Source organism: Prionailurus bengalensis, chromosome A2, assembly GCF_016509475.1.
Source record: "Prionailurus bengalensis isolate Pbe53 chromosome A2, Fcat_Pben_1.1_paternal_pri, whole genome shotgun sequence".
Lineage (NCBI taxonomy): Eukaryota > Metazoa > Chordata > Mammalia > Carnivora > Felidae > Prionailurus > Prionailurus bengalensis.
The window spans coordinates 26,492,929-26,513,120 of record NC_057348.1 but is presented as its reverse complement, the minus strand read 5'-3'; the positions used below and the strand labels follow the sequence as shown (position 1 = coordinate 26,513,120).

At 40.9% G+C, this 20,192-nt stretch overlaps 1 protein-coding gene across 18 annotated transcripts in view; it reads right to left on the bottom strand.

Annotated features, from left to right (window-relative positions):
• The window catches only part of PXK (PX domain containing serine/threonine kinase like), a 74,043-nt gene that overhangs the window by 28,494 nt on the left and 25,357 nt on the right, over positions 1 to 20,192 (bottom strand). For 17 of the 18 annotated variants that reach the window (XM_043587767.1, XM_043587768.1, XM_043587770.1 and 14 more), the window contains exons 3-7: positions 18,602 to 18,649; positions 10,035 to 10,221; positions 2,904 to 2,981; positions 2,299 to 2,372; positions 1,662 to 1,736 (exon numbers count right to left, since the gene is read on the bottom strand). In XM_043587767.1, coding sequence (XP_043443702.1) covers positions 1,662 to 1,736; positions 2,299 to 2,372; positions 2,904 to 2,981; positions 10,035 to 10,221; positions 18,602 to 18,649 — 462 coding nt within the window. Of the gene's footprint in view, positions 1 to 1,661; positions 1,737 to 2,298; positions 2,373 to 2,903; positions 2,982 to 10,034; positions 10,222 to 18,601; positions 18,650 to 20,192 lie in introns of those variants that run through there. The other variant, XM_043587783.1, reaches the window with a different exon arrangement.

Here is a 20,192-nt window from a genome sequence, read left to right as displayed (position 1 = left end):
TCTTTAAAGTGCCAACTCATAAACCTAAGAAGAATGATGAAGTTGGAAAATCTCAATGAGGCTAAAACTAGTGGATTTGGTAACAACAGGATATTTATACAGTCTCAAAATATCTCCTTTATTAATTCTTATCATCTTATGAAAATAATTAAGGATGGGTACAAATGTTTAGCCTGAATTGTTCACTGTGGCTTTTTTTTTTTTAAATAAGAACAAAAAACTGGAAGTGGTCCAAATGTCTAGTATAATATTAGCTGAATAAACTGAAGTAAAGCCAACGACAATTCTATGGGGCCAGAATAATGATGTTATACTATATGTATTCAACATAAAAGATGCACATGGTATATACCATTAACCAAAAAATCAGGTTTTAAAATAATATGTGTATAATTTTTCAAAAAAAAACCATATAAAGCTCTAGAAAAGCAACAACTACACATTTTGGTTCATGCTTCTGGTTGGTTGGGATTACAAGTGAGTTTTATTTTATTTTTGCTTTTCCATGTTTTCTGACTTTCCACAATTTTAATATGCACCACTTATCTGTACTACCTCCTTTTAAAAAACCACAACCATTAAAAGAAATTTGGAGGGGCGTCTGGGTGGCTCAGTTGGTTAAGTGTCCAACTTCGGCTCAAGTCGTCGTGATCTCACAGTTCATGGGTTCAAGCCCTGCCTGAGGCTCTGTGCTGACAGCTCAGAACCTAGAGCCTGCTTCGGATTCTGTGACTCCATCTCTCCCTCTGCCCCTCCCCTGTTCGTGTACTCATTCTCTAAATAAATAAATAAATAAATAAATAAATAAATAAATGTATGTATGTTGAAAACCAAAATTAAAAAAAAAAAAAATGGAATTGAATGCTGAGAGCCTGTGTCACACAACTAATCGCACTCAAAGACCACAGCATTTTTCTTGGCTACATATCACACTTCATTAAAAGCTTGGTTTTGCTAGCCTGACAAGACCTTCTATCTTCAAAAATGAACTTGCCAACCCAACTAGACAGGTCAGCATAATTGTGCTCATGAATGACTCAGTCTAGGGTCCTACATCCTCATGCAGACCACAGATAAAGAACATCAACACTAACTCAATTTTCTGGCCAGATTAGTCTTTTCCTGAAGACATTCTGCATATATTCTGAAACATATTGATGTGTTTTTTTCCACTAAAGGCCTTGGATCAAAATGTACATTAGCATAAACAATACCAGGCACTCCTAAAGGCCAACTATTTGGCCTGTGAGAATAGTGACTCAGACAGCAAAAGAGCTCTTGTGCTTCCCCATGCCCAGCCTATCTAAATCTATATTAGTTCTGTTTTCTCAGGCTAGAAACAGATCTTTCAATTCCATGGATATAAACATCCTCATCAAGAACAAAGTGGGTGCTTTCCTACTCTGACATTTGTTTAAAACACACATAACCATTTAAATTATCATGTTTCATGGTTTGTGTAGATGTCACGAATGCCATTTAAATGGCCTCTGAACTATGGGAGTATCCCTGAACAATTTCAGTCTGAACTAAAATCCACTCTACCTCTCCATTCCGTTGAGCCTACAGAGTATTTCCAGCTCGTCTGTCCATGGTCACCTACAAGAAAACACTGTGAATCTGTCATCAGTACATAGAATAATAGAAGGGCTTGTACTCACCAAACAGGAAGGCAGAAGTTTGATTAGACACTGAAAATCTTTATCTGACAGATACTTGTCGGGACCAAGGTCAGCCTGAAAACATGGGGGGAAATATTAGGGTGTTGCCTTAGTAATCAAAAGAAAAATTCCTTGTTACTCTTTCCCTTTTTTCATTTGCCCAAATATATGACTGTAAACCAAAGATGAAAACCACACTAAGTCTTGTTGCCTCAAGGCTTTTCTGGAGAGGTAGAATATAAACATATATGTACCAGGATTTAACTACACTCTTATCAAATTCCATTAACCAAATCACTAGAACTCCCAAAGTGAGAGATGTAACATAAAGTAATGTTCAAGTATGTCTTCCTTCAAACAAACTGCAAAATTGCCAATCCTAAAGAGGCTCCAGAAATATTTTAAGCTGTTCCTGTTTCTTTCCAGATGTTTACTAGTTGATCAGATAATATCACATCCATATAACCAAATGAATAAGCAAAGTGACTCAAAATGACTCTCTTTTGTTGTGGGACTGAAGAGGCCTTGTACATCATTCAGGAGCACAGTACAGTTTCTTAATTCTCTTTTCCAATATCTGCTTTCATAAACCCAGCTAAAGTCCCTGAAATGAGACTGAAGCAAAAAACCAGCTTACCCAGCTTAACACTAGCCGTTCCTTTGGCTGATTTTTAATCTTCATCAAGAAATATTTCTTCCTTATTCTCCAACCTGCCATAAAAGCAGAGATGTATTTATAGCATATCATTTTTACACCAACAGAAATATCATCAACTAAAGAATAATAAAACTTAAGTTTGGTAATACTATCCACAGTAACACAGGCACCAGCAAAATGACCATTTGGTAATGTTGACATGGGAAAGACTGTACTTAAGAAAAGCAAAACAAAACAAAAAGTCCAGAAACCCCACCAAAAAAAACACCAAAAACAACGGCAAAGAAACTATTCTATTCACAGGAATAGGAAAACTTCAGTTAAAGTTTAGTGAGAAAGAGTGACGGCAAATGAATGAGGGCCCTAAAAGTACACAGTACTACCCTCCGAACCCTCAGGTAGTGCTTTACCCAAGATTCATGAAGTATAAAAATTATGGGCTGCACCTCCAGGCAGTCAGAAAGCAAAAAGAAAAAGAAATCACCTGCATTTAAGAGCTTTCTCAGGATACAGATAGGAAAGTGTGACAAAGAGTCCAGTTCTATGACCTGTATTAACAGACTAGACATATGCCAGTTTCTCACCTATGTCTTTCAATGGTTCTACCACCTCCCACTTTGGTTCTGATCGGAAGAACATGGAAACTTGCTGTAAGGCAATCTCTGCAAAGACATTTTAGAAACTCATCAGGCAAACCTGTCATGAAAGTACCATATGCTTAAGATCTTATTCTAGCAAATGAAATCCTTATGGTCTATGACCTTCTTAAAAAACTTAATTAAAAAAAAAATCTGCAGATATAACTGCAATGTAGGATTCTAGATTGGATCCTGGAACAGAAAAAGGACATTAGTGGAAAAACTAGTAAAATCTACATAGAATCTGTAGTTAATAGTAATGCACCAATGTTGATTTCTTAGTTTTGATAACTGTGCCATGGTCACGTAAGATGCTAACATTAGGGGAAATTCGGTGAGGGGTGGTATATAGAAACTCTCTGTACTCTATAAGTCTAAAATTATTCCAAAGTAAAAAGTTTATTAAAAAGAGTAATTATTAATGATATAAAAAAATACATAGATATTTTTTAAACTGAAAGATCTAAAATACCTAAACTAGTTGGCATAAGCCAGGACTTCATTATATGCACCAAGCCACAACCCAAGCACAAAATTCAAAATGTGATCTGAGGTCAGCTCAGAACAGTCTTTATGTTGCTCCAAGTGATATTTATCCTGTCTTCATTCCTCATGGAATTACAGCTTTCACCAACAAAGAAGCGATTAGCCTTAAATATATATTGGAAATAAAAGCCAGTGTTTTAGAAAAACATCTACGTACAGCAACAACACAGTTCTATTGTGGGAAGTTACCATACCCCTGTTTACTGGAAAAATAATCCATCCTTCTTTTGTGTTCATGTATCGTAAGAACGTTTCCCCCTTTTAAGAAGACAATGAGAAGAGGAAGTTCTTTAACGTTCACTGTATTAAGAAATTATCAGAACTGTGCCTTTTTACATTTCCTGCAAAAAGCAACATCTGTAATTTGCTATTTTCCCTCAATGCAATGAGAAAATGAAGCCACTCTAGATCCCTGAAAGCAAACAGCAACACTGCAAGTTCACTGTGGAATTTCAACTCCACCTGGCATGAATGACATTCCAGGCACACTGGTGAGGAATGAGAGATTCGGCAAAAATGCTCTCCATATGTCAGAATGACCTAGTCTGGAATTACCATGCCAAGCACTTGGCAAACAATGTCATATATTTTATGGCACATTATGAGTTAAGAGATTCGGGGAAGAAAACAATCGACTCGTTTAGTGACTCGATACATAAAGTGTTGATGCTATCCACACAGAAGAAAACAAGACATGATCAAATACAAAACTGACTCCACCTACATTTGTTCTAACTACCCCAAAGCGACAAACCATCTGGAGGGACCGAGTATGGCAGAAGCATATAAAATTTTCATAATCAACACTGGGACCTCTGTACCTCCTCTATAATTAATGTTGATAAAAATGTTTTAGCATTTCCAAAACAACTTGAATGTAAACAATCATTAAAACAACTTCAACATAACTTAAAAACACATTGTTTTCAGTGAAAATCATTATCAACTTTGAGAAGGATCATGAAAAACGATTTTCTAAATGCAGTACAATGTGATTCTAAGAGCTGTAAAGGACAGTTCATTCACAACCAACAGTGACTCATAACTTCCCGCAAAATCCTTATTCAACATTTATCGTATGCTACTACGTACCACATGTTGTTCTAGGAATGGGGGAAATAGCTGTCAACAAACAACGTGCTGAATTTGTTACTGATAAATTGAGGACTGGAAAACTGATTTTTTTTTTTTTTTTTTTTTACCTTAGAGAATCAGGAAATTGCAGAAAGGACATTTTCTTTCCCTTGAACTATGACTTATTGTGAAGCAAATCACATACCTACACTTTCAGTATGAATCCCCTCCCTCCCCAGATTCAGCCAACACACTTCAATCGTAAGCATCTACTCCTCTGCTTAGAAACATTTACTAGCACACCATTTCCTAACAAAATCAAGGCCAAGCTTCTAAATCTAATGTTAACTCAGCTCTGGCTTTAACTTATCTTTCTGTCTTTACCCCTCCACAACATGTGGTACCTAGATTTGCCTGCCTTGACCCCCAGAAGATTGGCCTGACCCCACCCCTCTGCATTTTCCATTCCTGTCCTTCAAGGGTCAACCCAAATCTGCTGCTCCCCTAGCCAGGTCTCCCTGGGCCCTCCATCCTCTGTACATTCCCAGAGCTACAAGTGTCCTTCTCCTATGGGATTCACCGTGGACTGTCCTGAGGTATGGCTACTCTCTTCCATTAGACTGTGAACTCCAGCTGGAAGGCTATGTCTTAGTGTGGGCAAAAGCCCACAGCTACATGGAAATATTTTTTTCTCTCCTGGAGCACTGGCCCTTGCCTCTGGCCTGGCAAACTTCTACTTATCCTTAGATCTCCACGTAGGTATCAACTTTTCTGGAAGCCTTCCTCCACCTTCAGATCTGGATCATCTGCCCCTCTACCCCTACCCTCAAGGTGCTGCTCCATGTCTACTCTGCCACAACCTTCACCTGTCAATCTCCCTGCAGAAGTGCCTTGGGGTGCGGGTAGGGGACTATATTTTCCTCAATGCTGTATTTGTAGCACCTGACACAGAGTAGGCACTCAATAAATATTTGATAAAGCAAGAACTAAGGGTTCAACATGTGTTCAATGGATGTGGATGCTCTCTCCCATTAGAACACGAAATCCACGAAACGAAAGGCATCTGCTCTCTTATTTCTTGAACACTGACTGACACCTGGGGAAAAACTGCATGCTCAGGAAATGCTGATAAACCAGCCCCAGGCAGGAAATGCATAGCAATGCCTTCAGGCCCATCCTGTGCTTCCCACAGAGCTCTGACTTCTCAGCTCAGAATATACCAGTTGCCCCCAGTATGTGCAATCTCTGAGCTCCTAGATCCCAGCTCCATGATGATTACAGGGAACAGCCTCCTCCAGCCCAGCAGCTGGGCTCCAGATCCCCCATCTACTACAGCAGGAGTAGTAGAGGAGGTCTACAGAAGGAGTAGATGTGTGGAGGTCTGCACAGCGGACTGCGGCCTACAACTTCCCAAAGCATCCTGCTCTCGTTCTGAACACAATCCACACCCCCACTTGAGTCCACTACTGCCTGACCTACTCACAGGGTTCCTGGGTAGAAGAGGGCCTGTCCACTTCCTGTCCACTCCCCTTTCCCCTCTTCTTGTTTTATAGATCAGGACCTGAGGTTCACAGAGGGGAAATGCTATAAAGCTGTCACCGGGATCCAAACTCCTCATCTCTGGTACAAGTGACTTTTGCATGGACATTAAAAATGGACATTAAAAATCCCCTATTCTGAGGAGGTTTGAGGTCTGAAGCAGGAAGATGGCTACACTGCACTGAGGCTTTAAAAAATGTTTTTTAATGTTTATTTATTTTTGAGAGAGAGACAGAGACAAAGCACGAGCAAGGAAGGGGCAGAGAGAGAGACACAGACTTCAAAGCAGGTACCAGGCACCCTACACGGGGCTCAAACTCGCAATCATGACCTGAGCTGAAGTTAGATGCTTAACTGACTGAGCCACTCAGACAGGTTTTTAAATGATAGAAGCATCAAAAAGAAGAAGGAAAGAAAGAAAGAAAGAAAGAAAGAAAGAAAGAAAGAAAGAAAGAAAGAAAGAAAGAAAGAAAGAAAGAAAGAAAGAAGAAAGAAAGAAAGAAAGAAAGAAAGAAAGAAAGAAAGAAAGAAAGAAAGAAAGAAAGAAAGAAAAAGAAAAGAAGCATCTTGTTAGATGAATAAGGTGAGGTTTGTGTGGGGTGGGGCATGTGTGTGTGCGTTTTCCAATACAAGCCCCTAGTGACTGGGAAACACCTGTTTTCCCTATACATTGGCTGGCCCTCAATTAGACTTGGTAGTAACACAAATGGACACCTTTGGAATTTAAATAAAAAGTCAACAGGGGCACCTTGGTGGCTCAGATGGTTAAGTGTCCAATTTTGGCTCGGGTCATGATCTCACAGTTCATGGGTTCAAGCCCTGCATAAGGCACTGCACTGACAGTGTGGAACCTGCTTGGGATTTTCTTTCCCTCACCCTCTGCCCCTCCCCTACTCACACTTTCTCTGTCAAAAATTAAATAAACTTAAAAAAAAAACTGAAACAAAATACAAATGGACATCTCATAACTCTCCCACAAGAGCACTAAGGACCTGTATTTCCTTGGTCATCTGGAGAACACCAGGAAAAGAAGGAAAAGATCAGCAATCCCAGGCTGGAGACCCAGCGAGAGAGGAGCAGCCGCTGGTGCCCTGAAGCTCCTAGTTACCTACCACCTGGACACTGTTGTGGCATCAGAGTCCCCACTCCAACAAGGCATCTTCAACCTCAGAGCAAGAGACAGCAAGAGTGGCGTTGGTGACTTTGGCCACATGAATGCAGCATGCACATCCTGCTGAAGTGGAAAGGGGTGGTGACCACAGACCATTTGGAAAAGGATAAGAGGTGGAGACATTACCAAATGAAAGGGGGAAGTGGCCCTGCTTCGAGAGGTGCCACATGGTGGAGGTATGCAGAGTACCCTCAGGAACCACAGGCCATGCTTTGAGTTTCAGGAAGCCTGGACCAGTCCACCTGGATTTCCAGGGACTGGCTGTCAAGCTGGTACAGAGGAGGCTGCCTGGGCTTCCCTTTCGAGGCTGCTAGTGGGTCAGCCTAGAGACAAGACAAGTTCTGACAGTTTCATTCAAAAGGGGCAATAAATCAGCATATGCTCTGCAACAGCCTCCATCCCCTACTGTTTCATTCCAGGACTGTGCCGCCTTCTTGAGCACTTGGGTTCCGGTGGGAGTCTCTGGCAACCTTATTATACCTCTGCCCACATTTCCTTTGGACTCCTGACTGTTCTGCCATACAGGGGGAAAGGAGAAAGATCAAGAAAAACAGTAGCATGTGAGGGGTACAGTAGTAGGAAATACAGGGATCAGATCATCTTCCAGGGGTAAAGCAGCATCTTAACTGGAAAACAGACGTTGTATGCTTGTACAGTCATACGAATGTGCAGCCCTAGGTAAGGCCTTTCCTCTCAGGTGATCTCTCATCTATGAAATGAAAGGGTTGGTCTTGACATGCCTGCTCCAAATCTTTTCTAGCTCTGACCCCAGGTAATTCAATGTACTCCTGGTACAAGCTCCCTGCTTGTAGGGAGCGCATCTTCCTTGCACCTGCATCCCCGACACCCGGACCTGCACCCAGCACACAGCACAGGCAGAGCAGACAGTGAGAGCCTATGGGATGAACGGCATCATCATGTAGGCACTGCACCTTGATGCTTGCCCTCAGGAGCACATTGGCAGACACTCTCAGGAACTAAGTAGACTAACCAATGAACAGGGCTAGGTGAAGGCTGATTTGATAGCAGTCAATCCAGATGGTTTGCCATCTGACAATTTTGGGAATGATCGAGGTGAAGCATGGTGACTGAAAGCCATGAGAGATGCCACACTGAAAGAATCTAAGCTGTCCTGGGAGCCCCATCCTGTGATGTCTTTTCTCCTGTATGAACCAAAAAACAACTGGGGGAAGAATAAAAGCCTTGTAATAACTTAATGCTCAATTTTGTAACTTAGAGTAAACGTGAGTTTGAACTAAACTTTCCTTTATTGGCTGCATTCTAGAAAGGCATTTTTACCTCTGCAGGTACTTCCATGAGAAGAAAGGAGGTACATCAGAGGCTTCTCAGACTTTAATGTGCATGCAAATAACTTGGGGACCTTGTTAAAATCATATCCTGATCTGTAGGTTTGGCATGGGGCCTGAATTCAGCATTTCTGACAAGGTCCCAGTGATGCCAGTGCTGTGGGTCAGAGGACCACACTGTGAGTAGCAAGGCCCAAGGGCTGTGGTTTTCAAACTCAGCTGCACATTGGAATTTCTTGGGGAGCTTTCCAAACCAGGAGCCCCCACCCCCATCTGTAGAGATTTTGATTTAATTGGCATGAGGGCAGCCTAGGCATCAGGATTTTTTTTAAAGCTCCCTGGATTGAGTTTATTATGTAGAAAAGTTTGGTACCTGACAGGCAGCCCTCTATTTCCCTCTCTCTGAAACAGGAATAAAAGTGCCTCCTTCTAATGACTTCAAAAGCAGTGTCTTGAGGACATGAAATGTAATGTGTGAACAATCTATTCTCTTAGCAAGGAAATCAGCTTATTAAAAATACCCAGAGTTCCATTGAGACTCTAAGCATGGGTCAGCTTTAACAGCTCAGTCAAATTCTAGTTTCTGGCTTGGTTCTACAACAGTTTCCATGGGTCTCTTCAAGGCCACCCCAAGGCATATTGAATATTTAATCACTCCTTCTGCTGACAACAGGCTTAGGTTATTGACGTTAGCTTTGTGTATAACTGGCACCCTCTCCACCTCAGTCCCCTGGTTGATTTGGGGAAAGTTTGGAAGAGCTCCTTAGGCTTTGCACTGAGCGGGTCTCTGGGAACAACTGGGAAGACACAGAGAGGACCCTTCTGAACCACTCAGTTTAAAGTAATTCCCAGATAGGGCGCCTGACTGACTGGCTCAGTCAGTTAAGCATCCGACTTCAGCTCAGGTCATGATCTCACGGTTCATGGGTTCGAGCCGCCCATCGGGCTCTGTGCTGACGGTGCAGAACCTGCTTGGGATCCTCTGCCTCCCTCTTTCTGCCCCTCCCTTACTTGAGCACACTCTCTCTCAAAATAAAATAAATAAACTTAAAAAAAAATAAAGTAATTCCCAGGAAAGTAGACATGCTATATACTGTAAGTACGAAAGGAGAGCCAAATTAAAAATCAAATTAGGTTATTGTGGATTATTTACTTTCTGTTCTGCCAGGGAAGATAATAAAAGACTCCAAGTACACACACACAATAACTTCTCTTTCATATTCTTCTGTGCACACATTACACACATTTTAAAAGTAATTATTTTCTTCTTATACTCTTACAGTAAATTACAATCAGGCAAGTATTAGTAAAGGAATAATGCCCTATAACAAATGTACACGTGTCCCCGTTTGGAAGGAGAGTTTCTCCCACATGTCTTCTCCAGCAAAGAACAGTGCCTCTTTAGTCATGCAACCGTAGCTCGGAGACCCCTTTGCTTACCAGTGTAGTTTGCGGAATAGTTGTTTGGATCTAAAAACTTCTTAACCAGCTCACAATTAGACAAGACATGATTTGTGGTGATAACGTTGAGATAGTTCTGAAGACCTTTCTGCCTCTCAGCTATGAATTCACGATCCATGTTACCAATCAATTTTTTGGGAGGAAGAGGTAGACTTAGGCCTGCAATCTTTAATTAAAAGAGAAAAAGTATTATACTCATGCCATCCCCAAAGAAGATGCAATATCAGAATCCTGAGCCGCCATATTTCATTAAGATGTATCCTAATTTCAGAGGGATGATAAAATGTGAAAAACTGCAACTGAGAATTGATAAAATGCTATATTAACCATAGAAACTTTAAAACTTTAAAAAAAGTGTTTTCTTTTTACCAAACATATACATGAATGTAATTTCAAGAGTCAAATAGTTTTTTTTTTATTGTTAGCAGTCCCATGACACTCTCCCCTGACAAACACCTCTGCCAACAGGTGACCTAGCCATTCCCCGTTCCCCGAGACAGCCGCATCCAATTCTCTGAGCCAATCTTTTTGGTACAGGGGAACGTTCACTAGGAATTTTCATTTTTAGGCATATCTATTAATTTCCCATTATGGACTAAGTTCTCTTTCACAGTCCTAATCTCATCCCCTGCACAACCTATTCCTAATCCCTCCAATATAGTTATAATTTTTACTTAGTGCAATATCCCTGCTTACTTTAGGTTAAGTGATATTCACCTCTGAGCCAGAGAGCCATGCTTACTATTCCTTTTTATCAACTGGTCATTTCTGTTTGTTTGTTTGTTTTAGTTTTCTATTCAACTCCAAGCTCTCCATCTAAGCATCTTCTCAACATACTCAGATACAAAAATGCATCAATTCATCTTCTTGAAGAGTCCCTGCTCCAGGCAGGACTGGTGGTCCCCACTTCTGCTGCAGAACTGGCATCCTGGGACATCATGCTAGGGATGCTTTTGCCTTTCTCCCGTGAACCCCATTACTATACCCATACCTTCTTTTTTGTAGAGAATCCCTGATTTTTGGTGGAGATACTCTCCGTCAGCTTCCTAAAAATGGTGCTGCAGAGGTCAATTATTTTGGAAAAGTTGCATGTATAAATGTCTTTATACTACCCTCACACTTGAATGACAGAGAATCTTGATGTGGAATTCTAAGTTGGAAATATTTGTTCTTCAGGATTTCTAAGAACTACTTCATTGTCTTCTAGCTTCCAGTGCTGCTGTTAACAGTAGATTCTTGCTGCCATTTTTGTTTTGTTTTGTTTTGTTTTGTTTTGTTTCCCTGGAAGCTTTTAGGCTTTTCTCTTTGACTTCAGTTTGTGACATGCACGTGCCTCTCTGCAGGCCTATTTCTAGCCTCTGTGCTGAGTATGTAGCCCTTTCTATCTGGAAACGAATATCCTTATGAATATCTTTGGTATTTTCTTGTATTAGGTCATTATTTCTTCCCCTCCATGCCCTTTGCTTTCTTTTTCTGGAACTCTTATTCCAGTGTTAGACATTCTGGACTGGTCCTCTAGTCTTATCTCTTCACTCCTATTTTCCACTTTTGTTAAACCACCTTTTTTTTCCCTACTGAACAAATTTTGGGGGATATTTCCTGTATCTTGCGGCTCTTCTAAAGAGTTTTCATTTCTACTATTATCTTTTTTTAAGTACTCTTTTGTTTAACAGTATCCTGAATATAATGCAATTTCTTATCTCTCTGAGATTATAAAAAATAAATTTTTTTCTGAAGTAGCTGTAATGTTCCTCTTGCTGTATATATTCTGCCTACAAAAGTTTTTTTTTTTTTCTTTTTTTCCTGTTTGTTTTCATTGTTATCTTTCAAGTTAAAAGTGTTCCTTAGGAACCTGGCGATCCTGGGATGCCTGCTTATACTGAAGAGCACAGCAACAAAAGCTGACTAGAAGGGCTCAGTGAGTGGCTGGGACTTAACTGCTGTGGGCTTTATTTTAGCACGTGACCTCATTCAGCTGTTTCATTGGGAGAACCTGTGATCTCCATACCTTTAATTCTTTCTTAGGTTGGGCAGATCCCCCTCCTCCCAAATCTTCCAGTCCCCTGCCTGGAGGGTCTAGGTCTGACCAGTAATGTTCTGTGAGCTAAAAGGAAGAAAGTTTTTGGAAGGGGGCAAAGTTGGGGGTGAGAGGCAGTGCTGACATGTACTGTGTAATTATTTTTAACTGTGCCTGCATCCCCCAGTCCAATGTTCTACCCTTTCCAGATAATAAACTTCCAATCTTCTGCTGGAGGGAGAAGGACAGCAGGTGTAAGTTGCTAGATGGGGGAAGATCTGGAGATCTGTTTCTTAAACATACTCTCAACTTCTGATTTCAGCTTGACCTTGCCCCCCACTGGAGGCAGCACCTTGTGCTAAACTTTTTGGAGGTTCTGCGGTGTAAACTGAGACACAATGAGGTTATCCATCTGCCTCCCAGCTCAGAATTCTGCCTTCCCATATCTACTTAATTAGCTCTCATCCACTGGATTTTCAGCTTCAAATGTTTTGTTGTAGCTTTATCCTTTCCTATTCTATTTGTCCTTGACTGTGTGTGTGTGTGTGTGTGTGTGTGTGTGTGTGTGTGCGTGTGTGTGTAAGATCAACTTACTGCTGTTTTAGAGTGGCTTCAGAAGGAAGGAAAAGTAAATATAGGTGCTCAATCTATCATTTTCCAGATCCCTTAAAACTTTACAAGTCTATTTTTTATTTTATTTTTTAACGTTTATTTTTGAGAGAGAGACAGAGCACACGTGGGGTTGGGGTCAGGGGTGGGGGTGGGGGTGGCGCAAGGAGACAGAATCTGAAGCAGGCATCAGGCTCTGAGCTGTCAGCACAGAGCCTGATGTGAAGTTTGAACTCATGAGCCGTGAGATCATGACCTGAGCTGAAGTTAGGCACTTAACCAACTGAGCCACCCAGGTGCCCCATTAAGTCTATTTTTGAAAGTTAACAAAGCATCACATTGGTATCTTAATTTAATGAGCAAAATCACTTTCAAAGAGCAGTGGTATTCTATACTTGTGCTTAGATTAGAGCAGCCCAAGTGACATGCATATTGATTGAGGGGAAAGTCTAAAGAGAAGAGCATCTTGAATTCAGACAAGGATGCAATGTAAACCACCCATGTGGGCAAACCTAACTTAGCCTGTGTATTTTTCAAACAACACTGAAGACCTTGAACTTGATATTGGACAAGATGAAAAGGTTGGCTGACAATCATAAATTGCCTATTTCTCCAACATAATTATGAAAATGTGTCAGAGCATACTTAGAATGAATTTTCTATCATGGCATAATTAGCTGCCAGCTAAGACACATATATTTCAGGTCATTTTCCTCATTCATACAATTCAGCTTTACCTAATAGCAGTTTCTTTATTAAAGCATACTTAAGAAGAAAGCACATCACTCAGCTAGTACACATCCAAGTGAATCACCTTATTATTACTGTTATTATTATTTTTGTTCTAGAGCATTGAGTAATATAATCAAAGGTACTACTAAAAACATAACTTTTTCTTTTAAAAACTTTTATTAAGTTGCAGAATATAATCTCAACAGCGTGTGTATGTGTGCGTGCGTGTGTGTGTGTGCATGTGTAAGTCCAGGGATATGGATTATGCATGCACCAAAAAAATGTCTAAAAGGACTGCCACTACCACCTTGAGAACAGCTAACTCAGATTGGGTTGGACAACCAATGTTTTCTATACTATGAAATGTTTACATTTCTCATTTACTATTTTTTTCAATTAAAAAAAAAAGAAAAACTCTTGCTTATAAAGCTGACCACATATACAGCAAGGATTCTTAAAAATTACCATAAACCAATATCTGCCCCTTCCCTTGCACTACCTGCCCAACATCTATCCAGCTGAATCTCACATGACTCATGACAGGAAGAGTCACATCTGACATCATCAGATTCAAACACCAACAGAGCTATTTTTCATTCATGGTGGGGATATGAAAATGAGTTTGATAAAGTATTTGTTTTGAACTTTTTGGCCTTCAAGCTTCCACCAATATATTTGTTCAAGCTTAATTTCATTTTAGGAAAGAAAATGTATTGATCTGCCCCAGACATCCCATCAACTCTTCCAAATCATCAGGTGAAACAAAGTGTTATTTGCCAACAGTTGGAATTACAGTATCCCTGCTATGCCAGTCTGCGGATAGACTAGAGGTTTTTTCCTACTCTTCCTTAACATCTCACAATAACTATTTCTACAAGCATTAGAAGTATGCAATATGTGTGTTATTTTAAAATCTTGCCTTTCAAAAAAGATTAGCATTCAAGAGACACTTATTTGTCTTTCAGCTTTCTCCCAGGATTTCTAAAATGCTTGACAATTACAGAATATAAAATTTAGAAGTCCAATGACTCATTAGAAGGGAGGGAAAGAGAGGTGCCTAGGTAGCTCAGTTGGTTGAGCATCTGACTCTTGATTTCAGCTCAGGTCATAATTCCAGGGTCGTGGGATTGAGCCCCGCATCGGGCTCCGTGCTGGGTATAGAGCCTCCTTAGGATTCTCCCTCTTTCCACCACCCCCCCTCAGCCCCTCTGCCTGCATATGCTCTCTCTCTCTCTAAAATATAAAAATTAAAAAGGGAGGGAAAGAGAATACTAGCACAGAGAGCAAGTGAGTCACTAATCTAGTGATTTCCTACACACCTCCAACATTGATAGCTTCAAGCCATGACACTTCACCATCCCATTTTCGATAGCTTTCCTCTTTAACGTGCCCTATGCATTTCATTCTTGAGTTTCTTGTATATGGGGAAGAGAACAAGAAAGCCAGTAGAGGGGCGCCTGGGTGGCTCAGTCAGTTGAGCATCCAACTCTTGATTTCGGCTCAGGTCATGATCCCATAGTTTGTGGGTTCGGGCCCTCTGTTGGGCTCTGTGCTAGCAGCACGGAGTCTGCTTGGGATCCTCTCTCTGTGTCCCTCCCCTGCTTGTGCTCTCTTTCAAAATAAATAAATAAATTTAGAATAAAAAAAAAAGAAAGAAAGCCAGTGGAGAAGTCCCCAAAGTTCCATCCATAACACCTGCAGAGTGACAAGGCAAAGGGGGAATGATCACCAAAGTGAAGTCTAGATCCCATAATCTGGCCCATAAGTAGAAGCCTCCAAATTATATGACAAACTATGTGGCAATTTTAACAAAACTAGCTTTTGTCTGGAGGAGTGACCTTCAAACTTTGAATCTGTCAATTTCTCACTTTCAATATCAGATCTCAGTGGTCTGCAAATTGCCTTCAATCATATTCCAGTGAGTGTTCTAGGGAGTTCTGAGCTCTCAACAGACTCTTAACTTGTTCCAACACTCCCCCCTAACCCCCTCCACCAGGGAACACAGTAGAGTCTCTCTCTCTCCTATGTCAACAATGGGAAGTAAAATTCAAATCACAAAACATTTATGCTACCACAGACCTGAGAAGTCATCTGGTTCAACCCCTTGTTTCAGATGGGGACAGTGAGGATGGAGAGGGGAAATAAATGACCCAAGGTCTCCCTGCCATAAGGAGCAGAGTCTGGACTCCTTCCCAATCTGGGCTCAGTTCCCATCATTTCAATTCCTGCTCCTTTCCTTTATGTTGTTGTGTGTGGTTTCCCTAGATGGTTACTAATTTGATGTTGCCTTTAAAAGAAGCTAGTGAGGGGCACCTGAGTAGTTCAGTCAGTTAAGCATCCAGCTCTTGATTTCGACTCAGGTCATGATCTCACAGTTCATGAGTTGTGGCCCCGTGTTGGACTCTGTGCTGACAGTGCAGAGCCTGCCTGGGATTCTCTCTCTCCCTCTCTATCTCTGCCCTCCCCTGTGCACTTGTGTGCTCTTTTTTTAAAAAAAAAATTTAATGTTTATTTATTTTTGAGACAGAGACAGAGCACAAGTGGAGGAGGGGCAAAGAGAGAGGGAGACACAGAATCTGAAACAGGCTCCAGGCTCAGAGCTGTCAGCACAGAACCTGATGTGGGGCTTGAACCCACCAACTGTGAGATCATGACCTGAGCCGAAGTTAGATGTTTAACCGACTGAGCCACCCAGGCACCTCCCTCTCTCTCTCTTTCAAAAATAAATAAACATTAAAAAAAAATAAGGTAGTGATTCTTCTTCACTATTACCACAAAATATGTTCACTATAAAAAGTTGGGGAAATGAAGCTTTTTAAAAATGTTTTGCTTATATAGCTTATATGAGCTTGTTTATAAAGAACTTGGAAAGTACAAAACAGTATAAAGAGCCAGAAAAAAAACATAAGCCATAATCCTGCCACCTGGGGATCACCATTGTTAATAGTTTGGCATATTTCCCTCCAATCGTTTTTTTCTAAACATTTCATGTAATTATATTATATTGCATGTATAATTTTACATCCTGTTTTTTTTTCATTTTGGCATTTTTCCTATTGGAGTCAGACAACTCCACATATGTGTATTATATTTCTCTTTCTTCAGCAGGAACTCATTTATCCGTCAGAAGGGTAATCAGACACTAAAAATCACAGTCACAGTTTTATTCTGTGGTTTTGAGAGTCTTTTTGGTCTGTTTTATGAAGGTTGTTTTGAAATTATTTTCTTGCCAAAAAGCTGTGTGTACTTTCTTCTGTTTGTTTACTTGGATCTAGAAAAACCTCCCACTGAAATGATGTCTGGCCATATCCTGCCCAGCATAAGCCAACATCAATACATGTGGATATTTGCATTTGAAATAAAATGCACACTGAAAGTGCCTATTTTAAAAGGGAAAATTACACTGAAGCAAAAATAAAATTCTATTATATTAAAAAGGCCATCATTGAATAGTCATAGAGATTCAACCTTACATCCCCTAAGCAAGAACAAATATGAGATAAAACCCTTTCCTCCCATCCCCATTTTTGGGGGCTGGGCCTAGGCAATTTCAAGTTCAGAATCCTTCCTCCCATAAGACTTACTCCTGGCTGAATGACACTGTACGAAGATCACTGGGCAAAGGTTCACTTGTGCATTGTGGTGAAAACACACAGTAGGCCCAAAGTTGGCTCCCAGAAGCTCATGCCAGGGTGGAAATGTTGCATGGAAATGTCTAGAGAGACTTGTGGAGAAAATCCACTGTTGGAATACACTGTATTTCGGTGCCTCATCTACAGTGCCACCACAGACCCAGCTTTTGTCTAAGTGGAAAGGCTATGCTATAAAAATCCATAAACCAATTAAACCCATCAATGAGTAGAATCTGATCTCTTCTAATATTTTATCTGGAGATTTAAATTGGTCATACTATAATTAAAATTTAAAAAGACAACATTTGGCAAATGCATAACCATCTGCCAATTACATAAAGGTCTGTAGACAACTCAGGCCAATTCTACCAGAGAGAAAGTTAAGCATTCATGTTTTCAGCAGGGCTGTAAATAATGGTAAAGTTTGGATACTACATTTGCTACTTTCGAGAATCTTATCAATGACCACAGCCTTTTGAAGGAAAGGAAGCATTTTGCTCCCTGCCAGCCTGCAGTCTGACTGACTTTTGTGGGCAGGATCAGAGGTCACTCAGAATAATATGTGATGGCTCGTTCACCGATGAAGGGAGCAGTGCTTCACCTCCCAACTGAGCTGGTCACAAGCCACGTGCTCTGGCTCAGATTTCTATTACCAATCAAATCTGAGATATGACACAAGCCCAATGGTCTGCAGTAACCCACGGCACTTGAAGACAAATCTGCTGAATGGAGACACGAGTGCTATTGCCACTACTCACTACGGTGCTTAAGCCCCTCTAGGACCCTTCAAGCACATCTGTTTCCAGAAAAAGGCTCTGCAGCTCATTTCTCTGTCCATTATGGCCACCAAAGTGGGAATATTTAAACCAGAGGGATTTAGAAATATGTATTTAAGAGAAAAAAGTTACGGGGAACCTGGGTGGCTCAGTCAGTTGGTTAAGCATGTGACTCTTGGTTTCAGCTCAGGTCATATCTCGTAGTTCATGGGATGGGGTCCCAAGTTCAGCTCTGCTCTGACAGCACAGAGCCTGCTTGGGATTCTCTCTCTCTCTCTCTCTCTCTCTCTCTCTCTCTCTCTCTCTCTGCACCTACCCTGCTCATGCTCTTTATCTCTCAAAATAAACATTTAAAAAAAAGAGAGAGAAAAAATTACATTGAAAAAGACTGAGTCTCTATTTACTGCTGAGTATTGATCTGCAACTGACTATGCAGCCTAGTTCAGTGGAGAGAGTCTGAGACAGTCCCAGCTCTAAGTGAACAAGTCCAGCAATTTAGTTAGTCATTCCCAATCTGTGCAAAGGAGATGATACACAGCATCCATGGCTGTGGTAAGGATGCAGTCTTGCATAAAGGTACTCACTTGCAAGGTGACTATCATAAATCACATGTTACCAAAAGTTTATTTTTAGAGCCACACATCATCTGTTTAAATTATAAGTCTATCTCCTCTGCCAGGGAAATTTGCTGATTTCTTGTTCCTGATATTGTCATTTCCAACTAATTTCTAAGACAGCCCAAGCAATGAACGTGTGTCATTAATGTTTTCAAATATTTACCTGCAAGCTGTTGTTCAGCAAATCAAAGTCACTGTATCTCCTCACAATCTGTAAGACAAGACAGTGGTGTTTTCATTTGGCAAAGACCATCTCTTTTCATTTCCTTATTTAATATTTATTGACATTCTAGAGCTCAGGCATTTGCACTAAGCGTAGGAGGGCTCATACCTGGTGCTTAACTTGCTTAACTAGACAGGCCCAGAAAACAGACCCAGAGTTGGCCGGGTCATACAAAACTGGTTAATGCCAGTCAAACACACAAGATGCCAACAGGTAAGAGAGAATGATTTTGTTTTCAGAGTGAATAGTCCTTTCAATATCCTTCTCATTAACCAGGCATCTGGAAAGATGAATTAATGATTTACCCAAAAAAAGTTTTACTGAACATGAAATCAAAGTAAAAGGAAATGGATAGCTTTGAGGCCATTTCATCCTTGCCCTGGATAAAACTTCCCCCAGTTAAGATCCCACCATTCTAGAGACAGGACTGCATCTGCAGGCAGAGAGGCCATACCTCTCCCAGATTTTCTGCATTTCCCTCCCAGCAGACGTCCACCTTCCATTGTCTATACATTCTTTCTTAGTTCTGCTTGATGCCATTGCTTGGGCCAGAATCAAATTCCACTAGTTCTTCAGGCTCTGGGCAAGGAAATTATTTTGCTTTTGAATGGTATGACTTCAACTTTTATTGATGATTCTCAAATACTAGTGAGCAGAATTACCTGCTGATCATCTAGGACTCCACCCTCAGAGAATCTCTTGCAGTAGGTCCAGGGTGGGGCCCAAGAGTCTACATTTTTGTTAAGTATCCCAAGGAATCTAATGCATTGCATCTAGAAAACTGCCTCAAGGATTCATTCTTCTGGTAGGACAATGCTGTTGCCCTGCTTGTTGAATATACATCAGAGAGTTAAATACAAGGCCATCCCTGATAAATACAAAGGAGCAAAAGGTAGCACAGCGGTTAATCACAGAGAATATGCAAATCCCAACCCTGTTCTGTCACTGATCTGAGTATGACCTTGGACTAGTTACTTACCTCTTGAATGTAAAATGGGGTAATACAATCGTATAGAACTGTTTTTAAAGGTTAGGTGAATCGATGTGCTTGAACCAGTGCCTAGAAGAAATGCTCACTAGATGTTAAATAGTATAATTATTGAAACAAAAAGCATTTGAAATTTCAGGCAAACGGGAAAGATCAAGTGTGGGCCACTGTGGTCCAAGACTGCTTAGGGTGAGAGAAAGTTCAAGCCTGAAGCACAAGGTAACATTTTTTTTTGTAGATGAGAGAGGAGGAGGGTCATTATAATTACCTACTAGGCTGCACAGAAATGGCCCCTATACAGAAGTCAGCCACCCTCTGAAAGTCAACTGACATAGTAAGGACACCCGGATCTAGGTAGGAAGTTTTTCTTTTCTTTCTGAGGCCACCCCTGAGGAGAGCAGACCCTGGGGCTGTAAGGTAACCCTCACCTACACACAGTGAGGGAACTGGCACTAGCATTTGCCCATGAGCAGACTTGGGAGTCCATGAAATGCAGTGTCCAAGCTGTACAATATCCAAGGTGCTATCTAGCCTTTCTACCTG